The sequence below is a fragment of the Megascapheus bottae genome, chromosome 21 (genome assembly GCF_031878675.1).
Source record: "Megascapheus bottae isolate mThoBot1 chromosome 21, mThoBot2.hap1, whole genome shotgun sequence".
NCBI classification, from domain to species: Eukaryota; Metazoa; Chordata; class Mammalia; order Rodentia; family Geomyidae; genus Megascapheus; species Megascapheus bottae.
The window spans coordinates 29,389,586-29,408,909 of record NC_143529.1 but is presented as its reverse complement, the minus strand read 5'-3'; the positions used below and the strand labels follow the sequence as shown (position 1 = coordinate 29,408,909).

General features: G+C 37.7%; 1 protein-coding gene across 1 annotated transcript; it reads left to right on the top strand.

Moving 5' to 3' along the window:
- Positions 1 to 6,156: 6,156 nt before the first annotated feature.
- Positions 6,157 to 17,901, top strand: Ccdc195 (coiled-coil domain containing 195). The gene is made up of 3 exons (XM_090354336.1): positions 6,157 to 6,385; positions 13,657 to 13,900; positions 17,781 to 17,901. Exons 1-3 carry the CDS (start codon positions 6,157 to 6,159, stop codon positions 17,899 to 17,901), a joined length of 594 nt encoding a protein of 197 aa, XP_090210462.1.
- The last annotated feature ends 1,423 nt before the right edge of the window (positions 17,902 to 19,324 follow it).

Below are 19,324 nucleotides of genomic sequence, written 5' to 3'. Positions count from 1 at the left end.
GCCATACCATTCCTCGGCATGTACCCTGAACATCATAACCCAGGATATGACAAGGACACCTGCTCATCCATGTTCATCACTGCACTATTCACAATAGTCAAGTGATAAAAACAACCCAGATGTCCCACTATAGATGAATGGATACAAAAAAAATGTGATACATATATACAATGGAATTCTACGTTGTCACAAGACAAAATAAAATAATGGCATTCACTGGAAAGTGGATGGAACTAGAACAAAGCATGTTGAAAGAGATAAGCCAAGACCAAAGGAACAAAAGGTGCATGGTCTCCCTGATATGTGGATATTAGATCCAAACTGTACAAGAGGGATGATTCAATACTCAGGTACTCAAGGTCATTGACATGAACTTGGAGATATAAATATAACTAAATAGACATATAAATCTATGATGAGATATATATTATATAGGTAGATTGATACATAATATAACTCAATATGTATCTATGATATACAAAGTCTCAGCTCAATTTTAATTTTTTCTTAAATTTATGTGCCAGTGATTGCATATAGAGATTCAGTTCTTGAATACTTGTTTTTTTTAACTTGACGTTTGAAATATGATGTAAAAAAAAATCAGTGTTAATAAAAAGTAAATAAAAAGAGTTCCACACCACTGCAGTTTAATCACAAATTTTAATCTCAGATAATTCATTATCAAATAAATCATAAGAGATGGCTAAAAATATTTTTTGAAAATAAAATGTTTTGAGCCAGATATCAATAGCTCATATGGTAATCCTAGCTACTCAAGAGAATGGAATTATGAGTGGATCAACAAGTTGTGGTATTTGTACACAATGGAATTCTATGCTGCTGTCAGAAAAAATGACATCGACCCATTTGTTAGGAAATGGAAAGACTTAGAAAAAATCATATTAAGTGAAGTAAGCCAGAGTCAAAGGAACTTAGGCTCAATTGTTTCCCTCATTCGTCATAATCAGTAGAAACCTTGGGCTCTATAGCAGAGATCTGCAATAGAGCAAAATCTTGATACATAAGGCCATATAGTATGAAGCTAATTGAAAGGACCTCCAGGATATTGAAACAAAAGCCATATAACGAATGATTGTTGTCCTTAATGTACTATATTGTCTCTCATCTCCTTTGCTGTCCCTTGGTTATCTCATATTGTTACAGTATCTCACTTTGTTATCTGATATATTGAATTTATTTGTATTTGGTTATTTGAAATTTGATAGGGAAGGGGGGAAAACCAAGACAGGTGGGGGGTGTGGGGGGGAGGGTAATGGGTACCAAAACATGTGAAAGGGTATCAATGTATGTGAATTAATGCACCTTCTATCTGGCAAATACCATGTAACCCTTTTACTAATTACAATAAAAAAAGAGAATGGAATTTGGAGGATTGTGATTTGAAGCCAGCCTAGGCTGTGCATGAAATTCTATCTCCAAAAATAACAGAAAAAAATCAGGGCTGAGGGTATGGCTTATATGGTAGAGCTGAGCATTCTAGTCAAGAAAGTTCAAGCACTGGCACCTCCAAAATATGCATTTTTTTTCCAATCACAAACGATGCAGTCATCTAAGGAGCAGTATCCTTATCATAAATCACTGCTTTCAGGTCTGTGATTAAGGACTCATTCAGCAAAACATCATCAGTAGGAGAAATTCTTTACATGATATTATGCATTAATGGATTGCAAACATGCACTACAGCAGCCTGCTTCCTCACATCTATTGCCAGCTATGACTTGCCTATTCTCCACTCTACAACCCAAAGAATCTTTGCTAAAACTTAAGAATTTGCTGGGCATGGTGGCTCACACATTTAATCCTAGCTACTCAGGAGGCTGAGATTTGAAGATCAAGGTTCAAAGCCAGGCGAGGCACAAAAGAATCTGAGACTCATCTCCAATTAACCTCCAGAAAAATTAAACCAAAGGAGTAAATAGGATATTTACTATCCAATACCTTATGTTTGATAGTGAAGTTCCTTCTAAGGCATTGAACACAACACTGAATGTGGGGAGCCTGAGTGTTCTGGATTCCATTCTACAAATCTGGCTCAATCATGGAGTGCCTGGGGTCTTTGTATTAGTCTGATTAGTCAGCTATAATTAAATACCACAAATTGTTCAATGACTTCGCGATTCATGTGTTGAATTTTTAATTTCTGGTGTGGGCTCTCTTCTTGGCCCATGGATGGCAATCTTTTGGATGTTTCTGCACCTGGCCCTTCCTCTGCCTGTGCACAGAAACAGGGAGCTGAGGGTCCCTGGTGTCTCTTCTCACAAGGATGCTAGGCCAATCAGATCAGGGCTCCACCACCATAGCCTCCTTCAAGCTTCCTTACTTCCATAGAGGTCTCATCTCCAAATACAAATACAATAGAGGCTAGGGCTTCAATATGCAAATTTTGAGACCTTTCAGTCCATAACAGCACTATACCAAAAGAAGAAAAATGGTATTTCTAGGTGTCAGAAGTAGTTAGATGTGAAGTCCCTTCACTGTCCATCTTGGAACAAAAGGAGTATACAATAGAACAAGAGGCTCTGAGGACAAAAGAAAGGCAATGCCTGTAAAAAAAAATACTTTGTGATATAAATGTATTGTACAGGTGTCAGACAGCATTAGTATTCACAGGAACACTGCTGTTCCCTGTGACTCAAAAACCTTCCTAATCACTGAAGTTTCAGTTCATTGCCATCTATGGATGTTAATAAGTGTCAGAATATGAGTAAGAAGACATCTAATCTTACAGAAGCAAAGACTAGAATAAATGGCTGCATAGAGGAATGCAGTTGAGGTGAATAATCCTAATGTTCTAAGACACAGCAGGATAACTAACTGTTGTTGACTACAATCACTGTATAATTCAAACCAGTGAAAAGAAAGGACTCTCAGGAATGATAAATGTCCAAAGTTACAGCCATGTCAATTGTCCCAATCATTATAGATTATATGTGCTTATTGAAATGTCACACCAAATCCTACACAAATATAAACAAATATTATGACAATTAAAAATTTAAGTAAAATAATGATCTTTTAGAGAAATTCGAGTTTAAAAAATCAACACAAAAATAACTGGGTAAAAACTACGGAACATTACATGGCTATAAAAAGCAATTCTGATTGGATTAATCAGCTTAAAAAACAGCATCAGTCTGGCAATCCAACCAATAATCACTTTATTATAATTTTAATAATAAAAAGTTTATTTCTGCCTTCTCTATATTTTCCTATTCTGATTTAAATATAATTCTGTCCAAGGTGCCAACAAGTATGCATACTGGTGGCACTTAAAGGACCTACAGATCATATGTAGTTTAGCATTAATTAAAGGAAATAATTAAAGCAACAGATTAGAATGAATGATTCTCCAAAGACTGAAGTTATCTCCTGCATACCTCTAGTGCAAGGAAGTCTTTCTCTCCTAAAGGTGTCTGATCATATCAAGGCATGGTTAAGATTTCAATATGTCAGTAGGGAGATACAGGAGTGCATTCCACCAGCGACATTTCTCATGGGAAAAAAAAAATGTAAGAGCAACCTGCAATTCTTCCAGGCTTGAAAGCCAAAGACACAATTCTCCTAACATTCTTTCACTGGACTTGAACTGTATAACATTTGTTTGAATTGATTGCCTTTGGACAAAATATATGGAGATCTCATGAAATCTGGGGTTCCAGTTTCCCTGGGGGTAGGAGAAAGTATAAAGAACTAAAACACAAGAACTGCATTCTGTCACACTAATAAATCATGGAACATCAGCATTCCCAATTATTTTGCTTGTTGAAGATGTTTGATATATAAATTTTACAATGTGTATATTTTCTGACCCACACTTAATAGTAAGTCAGTAAATAGAACAGAAGCTGGACCTTCAATCTTTCATCCTTTATATCATTTCAATATTTTTTTGCACATAGGCAAGTTTTAGGGGGCCACTGAAATTCTTATTCTCATACTAAACTCTCCACCACCTATCAAATGATGATGTTCCTTCCTTTACCTCACTCCAAGGAAGTCTTAAAACACCCAGAGCCAGCCAAGCAAGGATCATCTTACACTTGACTACACAAGAGTAGGCTAATCTCCTTCATGTGAGTTGACCCATGGAAACCCTCAACATTTTCCTTGTAGATTTATCAGCATTTCACAGATACAGTAGCCATCAAAACTTCTCTCCTTCTTGCTTTCCACATGATTGCTCTGTCATTTCGTGGCATTCAAATGTCAAAACAACAGACAGCAGATAGTCAACTGTGGTCCTGAGTCAGGGCTCAGCACAATACTATGTGCTAGTGGTCACTAGGGAAATCACTGTGACAATAATAGTTCCATATCAAGTTCAAGGTCAACATCAATTCTCAGGAAATGCTGCAAAAGTTGAATTACTCAATGTCTTTTTAAATAATTTACAGCAGCAGGAAATGGGTCCTCTCAAAAAATAAGACATAAGCTTTCATACAAGTGACATTTTCCTATCATGTCACAGAGGGCAAGACAATCGATCATCTTCCCACAGGAGGAAATGTGATGGAGCAGTGATGATCCAAAAAAAATCCCCATGGCTATTCTGACCTTGTTCACCTTCTGTCACTGACTAACACAGAAGGTTCTGACAGGCGAGGAAGCCACAAGTCAAACCTCGTTCGTTGTACTTTAGCTCAAGGGCTTTTTTCGTCCATGAAAAGGACAGTTGAATCATCACTTAAATTTGAGAACAGATGAAAAGACAGTTGGTATCAGCATTTTGCAAGAAGAGCCGATCTCCCAGTGCAACTGAATCTTCTTATCTAGAACTTTTCCCTCAGATCTGGAGAGTGTTGAAGACATATTTCATTACCATCCAGCTAGATCATGCTAGAAGCTGGAGGCGTGATATTTCCTGGCCAATCCAGATGAAGAGATTCGTCATGACAATGTCTGTTAGGACCTAGACCTCTCCATGGGACATCACACGGTGAAAACTAAATAAGGAACAATCCATTCTAAAACTCTTATGAAAATACTCTGTGCCTCACTGACTTACACTAGTGTGACAAATTTCAAACTTAGGATGAGAACTCTTATAGACTAAAACACATTAGTAAGGAAACAAGAAATCCCTGCAAGTCCTTGTATGAGCCAATAAATATATAGTAGGATGAGCTAAGAACATCAACAAGTATTTTAAATAAAACAGAAGCAAACAAATGTGCAGGAAAAATGATATCCATGGAAAGTTCTTTGAGAATTTTGACCTACCATAGAAGATTGGTTATGTTTTAATATTAATTGAATTTCCAGTCACTGGCTGCTATCAGTGTATGCTGTCGAAGGTTGCTAGTTTTCATTCCCAACAAAGAAACCTCTTTTGGAAACAGGTGACGACAGCTGGGACAGTTGCTCATTTTCTTCATACAAGATTAATGAGCACCCTGTATCTCCTTACGTCCCCCAAATATCCCTGCTCAACCTGTGCCCAGTCAAATATCCTAAAATCTCATAAGAGAAACCTCCTGAGAAGAGATTACATCCGATTTTTCCCTGACCTATCTTGAGAGATGTACCTATAATTAATTACTAATGTCATATTTAAATAATATCCTCCACAGTTTCTATGACACCTTGTAATTAATGTCAGCCTTCCTCAGCAGTGTAAAAATTAGAAATTTTCCAAAGCACTACCAATTATGGCATATTTTATATCTCTGACAGGGCATAACTCATATGGCAGTTTGGATGTCCTAGTGGCAGTTGGCAATACTGTGATACATTTGATCCAAAAGTGGAGGCAGAGAAGAGATTGAATGGGTTCATGACAGAAATAAGAAACTGCTCCTCACTGGAAATTTCTGGAGTATTCTCTTCTTGGAAACAAAACAGTATTCCAGAGCTGTGGACTGATATGAAATGGAAGATAGAAAGGAAAGCATTGTTCTGAAAAACAAAACCTAGGATGAATAAGTCATGGAGATCCTTTATCACCCCAGACAGGTTAATCCGCCCAAGTGCTGAAAGATGGCACAGGGTAGAGTGACTGCCATTGTTCAAGAGTGGCACATATTGTCAATAAGCAGGATGGATGTGTCCCATTAACTAGACCGTGCATTTAGCTCATAAGTCAACATCAGTCTTTGTTTCCCACAGAAGCAAACCAGGCCAATATGAGAAAAGGCGATGGAAGGGGACTTTGTGAAGATTATCCAGGAGATGCAGGCAGAGATCAACAAACTAGGAAAAGAGAACCAAACACTCCGCATGGAACTCATGTCAAGTAGTCAGAGAGCATTGGGCTCAGGCAGAAAACTAGGAGGTGAAAGGGAAGAGCCAGTGACTGGACAACCTCCAGAAAGCCTGCACCCTGGGGCTGCCCCTGACTCAACACCAGCCGTGCGGGAACACCAAGGTACCCTAGCTCTGTAGCTCTTGTGTTTCTTCTGGGCCATGTCCCATCTTGGTAGATGTTTTCCAAATAGTGGATTTAATGTGTCTATTATCTATAACTACACCATGTGCTATTACCAAGGATGGATTTCACACCTTTCTTAATGATAGATAAGCTTCGAATCCCTAGACAAATATTTCTTTAGCATCTTCAAGTCACATATTCTAGCAAAGATAAGACAACTTCAGGATATGCTGGGAAAGATAAGAACAACACATTTATGAAAATCACTTGCATCAAGAACAAGGAGTTGTTTTTTTTTTACTTCAGCTGGTTAAAAGTTGCATAATAAAATACATATGTGTGCCTGGCACACTCACTCACTATCAGTGGAAGAGAATTGAAAAATGGATAAGTGTATATGGCTCAAAGCCAGACCTGACTCCAAACTTAGTTATGAAATCTCTTTAACCTTTGGTAACTCTATCTAAAAGAATTATCATACTTGTGTCATGAGTTTGTGTAGATTACCTGAAATAATATGAATTTGGTACTTGAGACAACATCTAACAGATAAAACACATGAATAAGATATTGCAGCAAGGCCGGGAAATTGGCCTAGTGGTTAAAGTGCTTGCCTAGCATGCACAAAGACCCGGGTTCAATTCCTTGGTACCACATATATAGAAAAAGCTGGAAGTGGTGCTGAGGCTCAAGTGGTAGAGCTCTAGCCTTGAGAAAGTCTAAGGACAGTGCTCAGGCCCTAAGCTCAAGCCCAGGACTGGCAAAAAAAAAGAAGATATTGCAGCAAAAGATACTGTTTCTTTTATATTTTACAAATATGGATTTCAATACGATGCCTATAGCTGTGCACAATGTATTTCAATAGTATTTACAACTCATTGTTCTCACCTGGTCCCCAATCCCCTCCTTCTTACATCACCACCCAGTCATACATCTTAGACAATCATGTCTGTTTGGGTTTGTATGTTTTTAGGGTTATGATCCACATATAAAATATGTGGTATTTGTCTTTCTGAGTATAACTTATTTCACTTAACGTCATCTCCAGTTTCATTCGTTCTTCAGATGACATAATCTCTGTCAGGGATGCGTAATGTTCCTGTATTTGTGTGTGCGTGTGTTGAATTTTTAATCTATTCACCTATTGATGAACACACAGGCTAATTTCACACCTGGACTCTTTTGACTAATGCCACCATAAACTTAAGTGTGAAGCTATTTCTATTGTATGCTGACTTCGATTTCTTTTCTTTAGGCTATGCCCAGGAGTAGTACAACTGGAGCATATGACAGTTTTACTTTTAGTTTTTTGAGAAAACTCCATACTGACTTCCGTAGTAGCTGTATTATATTCTCATCAGCTAGGTATAAAGGTTCCTAACCCCTTCCATCCATGCCAGCATTTGTTGTTTGTTTTGATTATATGCTGACTAAAATGGGATGGAATCTCAATGCATTTTCTTTGTGGGTAAGGATGTTGAACATTTCTTTACATATTTACTGTTTTACATATTTACTGTTTATTGTTTTGTTTATTTGAGGTTTTATTTTTGAGATTATCATATATGCTGACTAGTAATCCCTTAGATAAATAGTTGCCAAAGATATTCTATCTTGTACGCTACCTTTTCACTCTGGTAATTGTTTTCTTTGCTGTGCAGAATCTAATTCAATGTAATTCAATTAAGCCAATTCTTGTTCTAATTGCCTATTTAGAAAACTGTTACTTATATCTAAATCTCAAAGTGTTTCAAAGACTTTCAAAGTTTTATGTCTTAAATTTGATTATGTGTGCATGCATATGTGCATGCGTGTGTATGTGTGTGTGCATGTGTGTGTGTTACCAGAATTCAAGAAATCATGCTACAAGGGCTTACTATCACTCGAGCCATAACCTGGGCCTTTTAGGTTTTTTTTAACTTTTTAGTTATGTCCTTGCAGTTTTGCCCATGACCAGCTTCAGACTGCATCCTCTTACCCATGCTTTTCAAACAGGTGGGATTACAAAACGGAGCCACAATGTCAAGCTTATTGGTTGAGTTTGGGTTTCCTTCATTTTTTTTGTCTACGCTAATCTCAAACCACAATCTCCCCAACATTCTCTTCCTGAGTAGCTGGGATTACTGGCATGTGCCATCACACTAAGCCCCTTTGATCTACTTTCAACTTACTTTTATATACCGTGAAACATAGGAGCTTAATGTCAGTCTTCTACCTGTGTATGTCCAATTTACCCAACACCATTTGTTGAAGAGGCTATCTCTCCTCCAGTGTATCTTTGAGCATCCTTGTTCCAAATCAGGCTTATTTCTGAGTCTTTTATTTCATTTCATTGTTCTGTGTCAGGCTTTGTGTCAGTATCCTGTTGTTTGGGATATTATGGCTCTGTAGTATAATTTTGAAGTAAGGTAAAATGATTCCTCCATCCTTGATCTTTAAATTCAGGAGCACTTGGACTGTTTATGATCTTTTGTGCTTCCATGTGAAGATTGTCATTGGGATATTGAGGGGAAATGCATTGAGTCTGTAGATTGCTTTCCGTTGTGTAGCCATTTGTACAATACTAAAGCTACTGGCCCATGAACATAGGAGGCCTTTTTTCCTTCAGTGTTTTGTAGTTTCCAAAAGGAAACTCTTGACTCCAGATTAGGTTTACTCCTAAGCATTTTATTTTGTGTGAGTGGAATAGTCTTCCTGATTTCCTCTGCGTGTTCTCTGTTGATGTAAGGTAAAGCTACTAGGTTCTGTATCCCGCTACATAACTAAAAATCTTTTTTTTACAAAAAAAATCTCCTTTACTCTCTGGAGTGAGTGTGAGTGTGAGTATTTGTTGCACATAATTTACCCCATTATACAGATTGAGGATTAAGGTACAAGGTCAATGTTTGATATACTCTGAAGTTCTACAAATGAAATGACTTATCTTCTAACAGAAATGCCTTTTTACCTGTGTAGAAATTTATTTGTAAGAAAAGGCAAAATGCAGACCAGGAGTTTAGCCTAGTGGTAGAGTGCTTGCCTAGCATGCAGAAAGACCCACGTTTGATTCCTCGGTACCACATACATAGAAAAAAAAGCCATAGAAAAAATGTGCTGTGGCTCAAGTGATAGAGCTCTAGCCCTGCAAAAGCCCAAGGACAGTGCCCAGACCCTGAGTTCAAGGCCCAGGACTGACTGGCAAAAAAAAAAAACATACACACACACACACACACACACACACACACACACACACACACACACACATGAGAAAAGGCAAAATGCAAGATTTTTTTACTCTGAAGATAAGATACAAGTTCATTATGCAGAAGAACAAGGAGCATCTTCTGCCCTTAATCACTGGTGCTTCTTTACAACAATGCATCCAAATTATTCTACTCAAGCTCATAATATTATCTGTCAAAGGCTTCAGGCAATGCCATTTGGAGGTCCTGAAAGTCTGTCAGTGGAACCTGTCATAGCTTTCAGTTGGCTCTCATTGATGTTTCTCTAGTAGTGGCATTTATATCACAAAGCTGAGAACACATTTTAATCAGGGTTTTTCCCTCTGATCCAATTGACTCTCTCTGTTAATTACTTAGTTCCATTGTGAATGAATAAGCATAAAGTAAGTGGTCACACTGGTAAAAGCAACAAAGAAAGACTGATATGTTTGTGATATATCTCTGTGCCATGGATTTTCTGTTGTTGACATCTTGGTCCATCCTAGGTATTATGGGTTGCTTACCAACTCTGTAACTACTAGTTTCTGTAGTGCCCATCTTTAGGTCTGTAGTTACAGCCATTAAAAAAATGTCTCTAGTAAGTGTGGTATTACATCCCTGTGATCCCAGCACTTGAGATGCTGAACCAGGAAGATAACTATTTTGAATCCAACTACAGACTGAATATCTAGACCTAAACAAAGTAAGCCAGACCCAAAGAAACACAGGCTGCATAATTTCCCTTGTTTGTAATAATTAAAATGTGCCTATAATTCTACAAGTAAATCCAATGGATAGTAAGAGACAAATAATTACAAGAGGACATGACTGGTTAAGCAGCACTCTAATCATTCACACAGTGACACCAAAGGAGGATATTCTTAGGAGAGGATCGTAAGAGCTCAATAGCTATGTGCATAGCTATGTATGTACTTATTGAAATGAACTCCAACAAATGGAAGCAACAAATGGAGAACAGTGACTTGTACTGTTCGTGGGTTTTTCTTTTCTTTTTTTCTTTGGCTTATTCCCTTTTGATTTCTGTATCCTTTGTCTTGTATACAAGTTTATCTGATCTGAGGAGGGAAAGGGGATGCATAGAAACAGTGGGACAAAGGATGAACAAATCCAGCAGTGAAATACAGTAAACATTACATTGGAAATGAACTATGTAACTTGGGGGGGATGAGGGAGGACAAGAGAAAAAAACTGGGAGAGAATGAAGAAGTGAGGACTCAAAAGGAAATGTATCCATTACCTGACTTACATAACAGCAGCCCCTCTGTATATCATCTTTACAATATAATTTTTTGCCAGTCCTGGGCTTGCGCTCAGGGCCTGAGCACTGTCCTTGGGATTTCTCAAGGCTAGAGCTCTACCACTTGAGCCTCAGCTCCACTTCCAGCTTTTTTCTATGTATGTGGTACCGAGGAATCAAACCTGCATCTTGATGCATGCTAGACAAGCACTCTAACACTAGGGCAAAGTCCCGGCTCCAATAATTTTTAATTTAAATAATAGAAACAAAAACAATGTCTCCAGACATTGTCAGATGGTAGTTGGAGACAGAATTCACATCCACCACCACTAAAAGTTTCTTCATTGTTCCAATAGGGAACGATACCTCTTCAAATCTATTTTCTTTAATTTTATCTTAATAGCAAGGTAAACTGAGTCTTCATCTATCTCTATCCTATTGTAGAACAAGTATAACACTGCTCAAAGAGCGGTGTTACTGCCTTAAACTCCCAAGATGAACACAAGTAAATTTGAAAAAGATTATTGAAATTGTGGAGATGCCTGATAGTTGCACCAATTTAAAAGATAAAGAAAAGAAATGTGATTTAAATTTGAGTTTAAAGCCCAATTGTGTTACCGAAAATTGCACTTTGTGATTTCTTATATATGCTGTGCTATTGTGTGACTTAAGTAGAAACAATTTTAGCTTGAGCTTGAAAACACAGGATTTGGAGTGTTTGACCAGTAATAGCTGTTCAGAAATAAGAAGGCCATATCAAATTGCTGCCCTTAATATCCTCCTATAAAAAATATCAGTGGTTGAGCCAGGCACTGGTGGCTGACACCTGTAATTCTAACCACTCCAGAGGTTGAGATCTCAGAATCATGTTTCCAAGGCAGCCCAGGAAGAAAGCCTGTGAGTCTCTAATTTCTAATTAACCAGCAAAAAGTTTGTAGTAGAGGTGTCACTCGAGTGATGGAATGGTAACCTTGAGCAGCAAAACTAAGGGACACACTGGACCCTAAGTTCAAACTTCAGTAACATCAAAAACAAAAATTGGGAATAGAAAAACACACTAGTTCAAGGGCTACTGACAATAGTAAAAAAAAATTATGAACGTAAGATCGATTTGCAAATTATTCAGCAGGAAGGTGTCATCATATTGTGTCAGAAAATATCTCATTAATTGACTTGAGTTTAAGTTACTAGTTGTTTGGATAATAAAATTCCAGCATTCATAGCAACTCATAGCAGCTATCAAATCGTGGAAATCTACTAGCTAAGAATGTTGGAGATCAACCAGTGGCAACTCCCTCATTTTACAGATGAGAATATTAAACCCAGAATGATTAAGCAATGTAGCCAATATTTTTTTTGAAACAAGAATAACAACTCTTTTCTTGGAGAAAGAATGTAGTCAGAAGAAAATAGCAGAATGTAGTCAGAGTACATGTCTCCCTTTAAGCAAAGAAAACAACTTCAAAGAACCCTCAAACAAATCACTTAAAACTAAGTCCCTCCATTTGTTCTGAGATGTATGACCAGAATAGATGAGACAGTTGCTATAGCAAAAGCTCGTTCTCTCGTAGTCACTGAAGGACTATAAACTGTGCTCAATCTCAATGCCACCCGTGCTCAGTCATAAAATATAGATATGTTATAATGAGAATGTGGAATGCCGGTTGGATAAATGCTTGTAGAAACATCTGTGTGTGTGCAAGTATTTGGTACATACACAATGCAGTCAGTGCTTTCAGGGATAGGCCCTGCCCTGTGCAGCCTCACCTTGGGACTATTAGTCAAGAGGTAATTCACTGCAGCAAAAACAAAGCTATAACTCCTTGTAGGGAACTCCCAGCATTGCTGGGATCTGATTCAATCTGCTCATCTTCTTTCCTGGCAATGAAAATGCATTTGGCACTGATCATTGAAATTGTGCTAATGACCCTGTGATACTGCCTTCAACAACTCTTTACTTGTGATGATATGAAGCTAAAAGATGCAATCTATTTGTAACCCAGGGAGATGAATTAGGAGCTTATTTGCCAATCAATCTCAAAGAAAAGCAGCCTTGATTTGCCATCATCAGCATAGTTCCTGTGATTTAATATAAATAGATTATTTTGTAACTCTCTTTTTTAAATTTTTTGTCAGTCTTGGGGCTTGAACTCACAACATTGGTACTCTCCCTGCCCTCTTTTGTTCAAAGCTAGCGCTCTACTACAACTCCACTTTTGGTTTTCTGGTAGTTAATTGAAGATAAGAGTCTCGTGAACTTTACTGTACAGGTTAGCTTTGACCCATGATCCTTAGATCTCAGCCTCTTGAGTAGCTAGATTTCAGACATGAACCACGAGCGCCAAGCACACTATCATTATTTTTAATATCTATTTTTAATATTTTGTTATCTTGTTGTATAAGGAGTTTCCACTCAGCATATCAATGAACAGATAACTTTTTTGTGTAAAAAAAAGTTAGTAAAGGGGCCGGGAGCATAGCCTAGTGCTAGATTGCTCTACTCGCATGCATGGAAGCCCTAGGTTCAATTCCTCAGTACCACATACACAGAAAAAGACAGAAGTGACACTGTGGCTCAAATGGCAGAGCATTGGCCTTGAACAAAAAGTATCCAAAGATAGTGTCCAGGCTCTAAGTTCAAGCCCCAAGACTGGCAAAAAGTAAATAATAATAATAATAATAATAATAGCTTACTTCAATTTGGTAAAGCATGATTAACATAAATTTCCATTTGTACATGTCACAAAGAGTATTTTTTTTTTTTTTACTAAGAGTGCTTTTTTAACACGAGATTTGTGTCTCCTGCACAGGTGATGTCATGATTGTCAGACGCTATCTTGTTTCACCATCAGATCATTCCTTTCCTGCTTGGGATCCCTGGAGAGCCAGGTACAGACATCCAAAGAGTGAAATTCCAGAAGTTCAGAGAGCAGCTCAATCCCCAGCATGCTCTTCAGTCAAAAAGCAAGGCCATGGGGGAAAGACGTTGATGGAAGATTCTTTTAATGGCAATAGTCCCAACCAAAGATCTCCTGAGCATGAGTTTTGTGGCAGGTAAGGTTCACTGGGCTTCCAGCTAGTTCACAGACCCATGCTGAGATGGTCACCAAGACATTTCTCCTGGACACATATGTCTTATTTGATGGGAAAAAAAAACAAACCAAAGACCACCACTGTGCTAAAACAGATTCTTTCTCACATATCCATTTGGAGACTCTAAAGAAACAATCTATTTTTAGTCAAATGGGACCTTCTAACAGATGCCTCTAATAAGCGGAAAATAAAGCCTTCATTTGTTTATCAAGCATTAATAAACATAATGTGAGCTAAATACTGTATTCAAAACTCTGATTTAAGCCGGGAGGGGTGGCTCACGCCTGTAATCCTAGCTATTCAGGAAGCTGAGATCTGAGGTTCAAGGTTGAAAGCCAGGCCAGGCACTAAAGACGGGGAAAACGGGAAGTGGGGCTGTGGCTTCAGGGATAGGACGGTAGCCTTGAGCTGAAGAGGTCAGGGACAAGGTCCAGGCCCAGAGTCCAAGCCCCACAACCCAAAAAAGAAACAAACAAAAAAACCCTCTGATTTAGTTGTTATTTTTAAGATGCATAAGTACCACACCAGAGAAAGGTCACAGGGGGTGTTGGGGCTGAACATATAACTACTTTCAGAGAGGAAAAAAAAAGTTTCCTGGAAATAGGAAGCATTTTAAGCATTTTTTTTTGCAAAAAAAAAAAGAAAATATACCCTTTCTCATAACCCCAAATGAGTTAAGAGACAAGGAGAAACCAGCCTGACTTCAAAATATATAAGTTAACATTTCAGATGTTATGAGGAATCTGAGAATGGATGGAATTTGAGAAAACTTCTGAGGGCCAGGCTTGGGATCTTGAAAAAGAAACAGAGCCAGGGCTCCCCATAAAGGATAAAGTCAAGATTTCTTTATGCAAGATTTGTATCAAGTAAAATTGCTGCAGCATGGTGTCTCTCTGTTACACCTCACTCTCCCCACCTCCAACCCTCGGTAAGTCTATGGCTCTGGCAATGTCTGCGTCAGTTGTGCCAGTGAAACTGGGAAGTCAAGGAAATGGTGCCTGTGTTTCATAACTACCTTATCCTAGAGAAGAGAAAATGGGAAATCAGGGTTGCTGAAAAGATAAAAGAATCATTTCATTAAATGGGGGCAGGAAATCAATCAAGGCTTGAAGCAATTTTCAGAAGTACTAGAAAAAGTACACATACCTCACAGGATGTGGGGTGCAAAGGCTGAGGCAGATGTATCAGGATTTCAAAGACAGAATGAAAACTGTGTGCTGTAACTTGTAGAAATTTCTATTATAAGGACAGAGAGGAACCTGAATCAGAAAGGATAGCTGGATTCAATCAACACAGAGAAATAGAGAGCTCACAGTGCATAGATCTCAAATGTCACATAGAGCCCATCATGACTTTGGAAGAAAAATGAGGAGAAAAAGTGAATAGAGAAGTGAACAGGGCTTATCCTAGAAAGTCTTTCAGGAAATAATAGGGAGTATATGCTTCATCTTGCAATTCTTGCAAGGTTCCATATGTATGATATATACATATAGACACACATATATGTATATATATACATCTTTGGAAATTTTCAAAGAACAGAAAATACAAAAATATCAAAAATGCTGATGTATTCCTCTACAAAGTATATATGAAATGAAATGTTACTAATAAAGAAGATCATTCCTATCTATCTTACTCTGTCCTCCTCGGAGGCAAGTGTCATTCTGAGTTTGACTTTGATATTTTCAATCTGTTTTTCTACTCGTATTTATGTGCATTTCTTCAACAAATGGATTGTGAAAATATTCCTTGGGCTCAGTAGGACTCTGAGCTTTGTCATACTGCATTAAACAACTAACAAAACATCAGTGTAGAGTTTCTTCCTTTGAACATGGCAATCAAACCTGGAATGTGTATTATGTTAGCAATAGTAAGTACTGAAGAGTAAAATAAAGCAATATAAAGGAAGAAGGTTGCTCGGTGACAGTAGCTCATGCCTGTAATCATAACTACTCAGGAAGTTGAGATTTGAGGATCATAGTTCAAAGCCAGCTCAGTCAGGAAAGTCTTTATAGTAGCTAATTGAGATATGCAATCTATTCTTCTCACACACACACAAAAAAAATCAGGTTGGGATCCTTGAAAATACTGCAAAGAGAATACTGAAAACAAAGAGATCAGATATAAGAAAAAGTAATGTAGGAAAATGGTGCTCATTTCCTGGTGAAGGGTAGTTACAGTGGAGGTAGTTTCTGGATATATTTTCTAAGTGAGAGATTTACTAATAGGTGAGAGGTGGGGTGTGGGAGTAAGAAGCATTCATCCAACCTTTGAGCTCCAGTGGCCACAAACCTTCAATGAAAGGGATGGAATATATAGATACCATTTACTTTAGTTGGTAAAGACATATACAGGATAGAAAGAAAGAGAGAGAGAAAGGAAGGAAGGAAAGAAAGACATATGCATACATACATACACTCACATATATGTACAAACACACATATAAAATTTGGTCTGTCTGTAAAACCAGCCAGTTTTACAAATCACAAAGCACTAAATGTTTATTGTAAAAAAGTAAATTACAAACTATAAAGTACAATGTACAATGTAAGAAGAATATAAAAGGGACATCCTCCACTACAAAAAATACTACCTGAATGAATATGACCTAGATTTTCATGGGTATTTTATCAGTATATTTTGTAATTGTACAGGTGCATGTATTAAGCTGTTTTATTTTTGCTTTTAATGAGATGCAGTGCTAAGAATTATAACATTATTGCTTTTCCCATTTCAATTTATATTACTTTCTATGAGCATGAGGGAATCTAGCCAATATTTATAAAGTGATATTTTTCTAAAGCCAAATGTTTTCTGACTTCCAGGCTGCCAAATAATAAACTATGTAGAACACAACCCATTTCTAATTTAAATGTCAGTTTCACTTAATAGATTGAGCCAATTGTGATAATATTTTTATTTTTTAAAAGAAAAGGAAAAAAAGAAAGTCAGCATTGACTTAAAATCAACATCTGGATTGGCATAGAATCCACTAGACATGCTGAATTATTTAGCAGGAATTAAGTATATATATTTTTATTATAGATCTTTGTTATTGCATCATGTATGTTCCCTGGAACTAACAAATGAAGTAATGCCATTGCATTTGTTCTCCGATTGAGGAAATTTGTTTCCCTCCTAATAATTTTCAAAGAATTTTACAAAGATTTATGGAGCTCCAAGTTCTTGGAGCTAGATTGTCTTTCCAATCAATCAAGCCCCGTTTCCTAGTGAGTTTTTACATTATTATACCATGAAAATATTTTTTCAAAATTCCCAATGTCAATATTTTTTAAAAAGCAAACCCTTCCAGAAACTGTAGATAGAGCTTAAATAATTCCTTGGTTTTGACATCAAAATCCATTTGTCCCTGAGATTATGTAAACCTTCCTTCAATGGTTTTAATTTTTTGTATGTCAGTACTATTCATTGGGCTTAGGTAAAAAGCCAATTTTAATGTACATTCTCACATGAAATCCTAAAGAAAAGATGTATTAAAATGAACTAGTACTTTTGTGCTGGCACTGGAACTTGAACGCAGGGTCTCACATCTTTTGGTTGGCTTTCTTGCTCATGGCTAGCACTCTACAATTTGAGCCTATCTCCAGCTCAGTATTTTGCTGATTAACTGGAGATAGAGTCAGAAACTGTTTTGCCCAGGCTGGCTTCCAACTGCAGTCCTTCAGATCTCAACTCCTGAGTAGCTAAGCTTACAGGCATGATCCACCAGCACCCACCTTATAAAGAACTTTCAATACTGTCGGCAGTATGTGGTGATCGGGAGAAATAAATGTTATCCATTAAGGCTCACTAAAACTTCTTATTTTGTCTACGATAGGGACAAGATAAAGACAGTCAGTTTCCAGTTGCCTATGGACATGTCTTCCAACCTCAAAAACTCAAGTTCTTTGAAATACTCACCAAGTGATCTAAGTATCATTGCAGAAAAGGATGCCTGATGCGGAGAAAAAGTAAGAAGCAGTAGATCCCAAGGTCTAGCTGTGTCTGGGCTTCCCATTAAGAACTCTGACAAGATATTCAGTAAGAAACAAAAGGCTAAGGATCTGGTTGAGGGACTTGTTTGGCCAGTGGAAGGGACTGATGTCTTTGTACTGTTACCGTGTTCCCTTGACCCTGCAGCCTGTGGGGCACAGGAGCCACCTGCTATGAGCTGTGCAGGGCCCGTTCAGCACCAAGCCATCCGGAAAAACCTGTTTCACTTTCAAGATCCAGATATAACAAGTCTACTTTACCAGAACAACCATCGTTTCAGCTTACGGTATGCAAACAGTTCACTGATGCCAGCTCCTTTGGTCTAATATCCCAATATCCCAGGCACTATGGCTCAAACACAAGCACATTAGCATCCGTTTCTGACCCAGAGTCACAGTTGAGAAAGATAATACAACTGATTAGGAGGACAACGAAAAGAATATCATTCAAATGATCACTAGACAATTGGGAACTTCTTAAAAGACATTTCTGATCCTTGAACTTCTTCAACTTGGTGACATATTTCCCCTTTGTACTAACAGAAATTGCATTTATAATATCACTATCTTTTGTGTGTGTTCAGGGGGAAATAGGAAAACATGTAGTAATAATGTGCAATACATATCCAAAGAAAGTAGGAAAATTGAGGAGAAGGCTTGCACTGGGAAAGAGGGGAGAGAATAATGAAAGGGGTGACACTGATCAGATTGATTGTGCTTATAAACTGATTTGTCAAATGTAACCCCTTTGTAAGCCTGCTTGAAGATAATAAAAATATAATTTAAGAAAAATCACTCCAGTGTTAAAATGAAGATTCCTGGGCCACATTTCAGTCCTACTGAATGGACAAAAGGTAGGGATGAGATGAAAAACCCACATCTGAAACAAGTATTCCAAGGTGAATTTTGCTGTACAGTTGTGCTTTTTATTCACTGCTACAAATTCTAAAATATACAACATAAGATAGACCTAACCTGGCAGCAAGCTGAAGAAGGAAAGCATAGAGATATCCCTCACTCTTCCTAAAAGGGGACACTAGCCATCACATGGGATCCAAGAAATAAGATGAATGGAGCAACCATTCCTCTGAGCTGAAAGTCACATATCAAGATTCAATGATTCCTTTATTAATGACTTCATTTAGGATTAACATTGTCAATATCATAACAGATCTATATGACGTCGAGGTTAGAATCTGAGAGGGGAAGCAGAAATGGGACACAAGAGCACACAAGCTGTTAGCCTATAAGATCTTAGTTTACGCACACTTATGCTCTCTATAGATTTAGTTAAGTTCAAAATTGGGCATGATACCAAACACCTTTAATTCCAGCACTTGACAGGCTAAGGCAGAAAAATGGAAAGTTGAGAGCAGCCCAGGCTACAAAA

What these genes read in the sequence shown, in the direction of transcription:
- Ccdc195 (XM_090354336.1), top strand. Translation starts at nt 6,157, where the DNA reads ATGGAAGGGGACTTTGTGAAGATTATCCAGGAGATGCAGGCAGAGATC. An exon ending in AGCCGTGCGGGAACACCAAG is followed by an intron (nt 6,386 to 13,656) that starts GTACCCTAGCTC and finishes TCTCCTGCACAG; the next exon opens with GTGATGTCATGATTGTCAGA. An exon ending in GAGCATGAGTTTTGTGGCAG is followed by an intron (nt 13,901 to 17,780) that starts GTAAGGTTCACT and finishes TGTCTACGATAG; the next exon opens with GGACAAGATAAAGACAGTCA.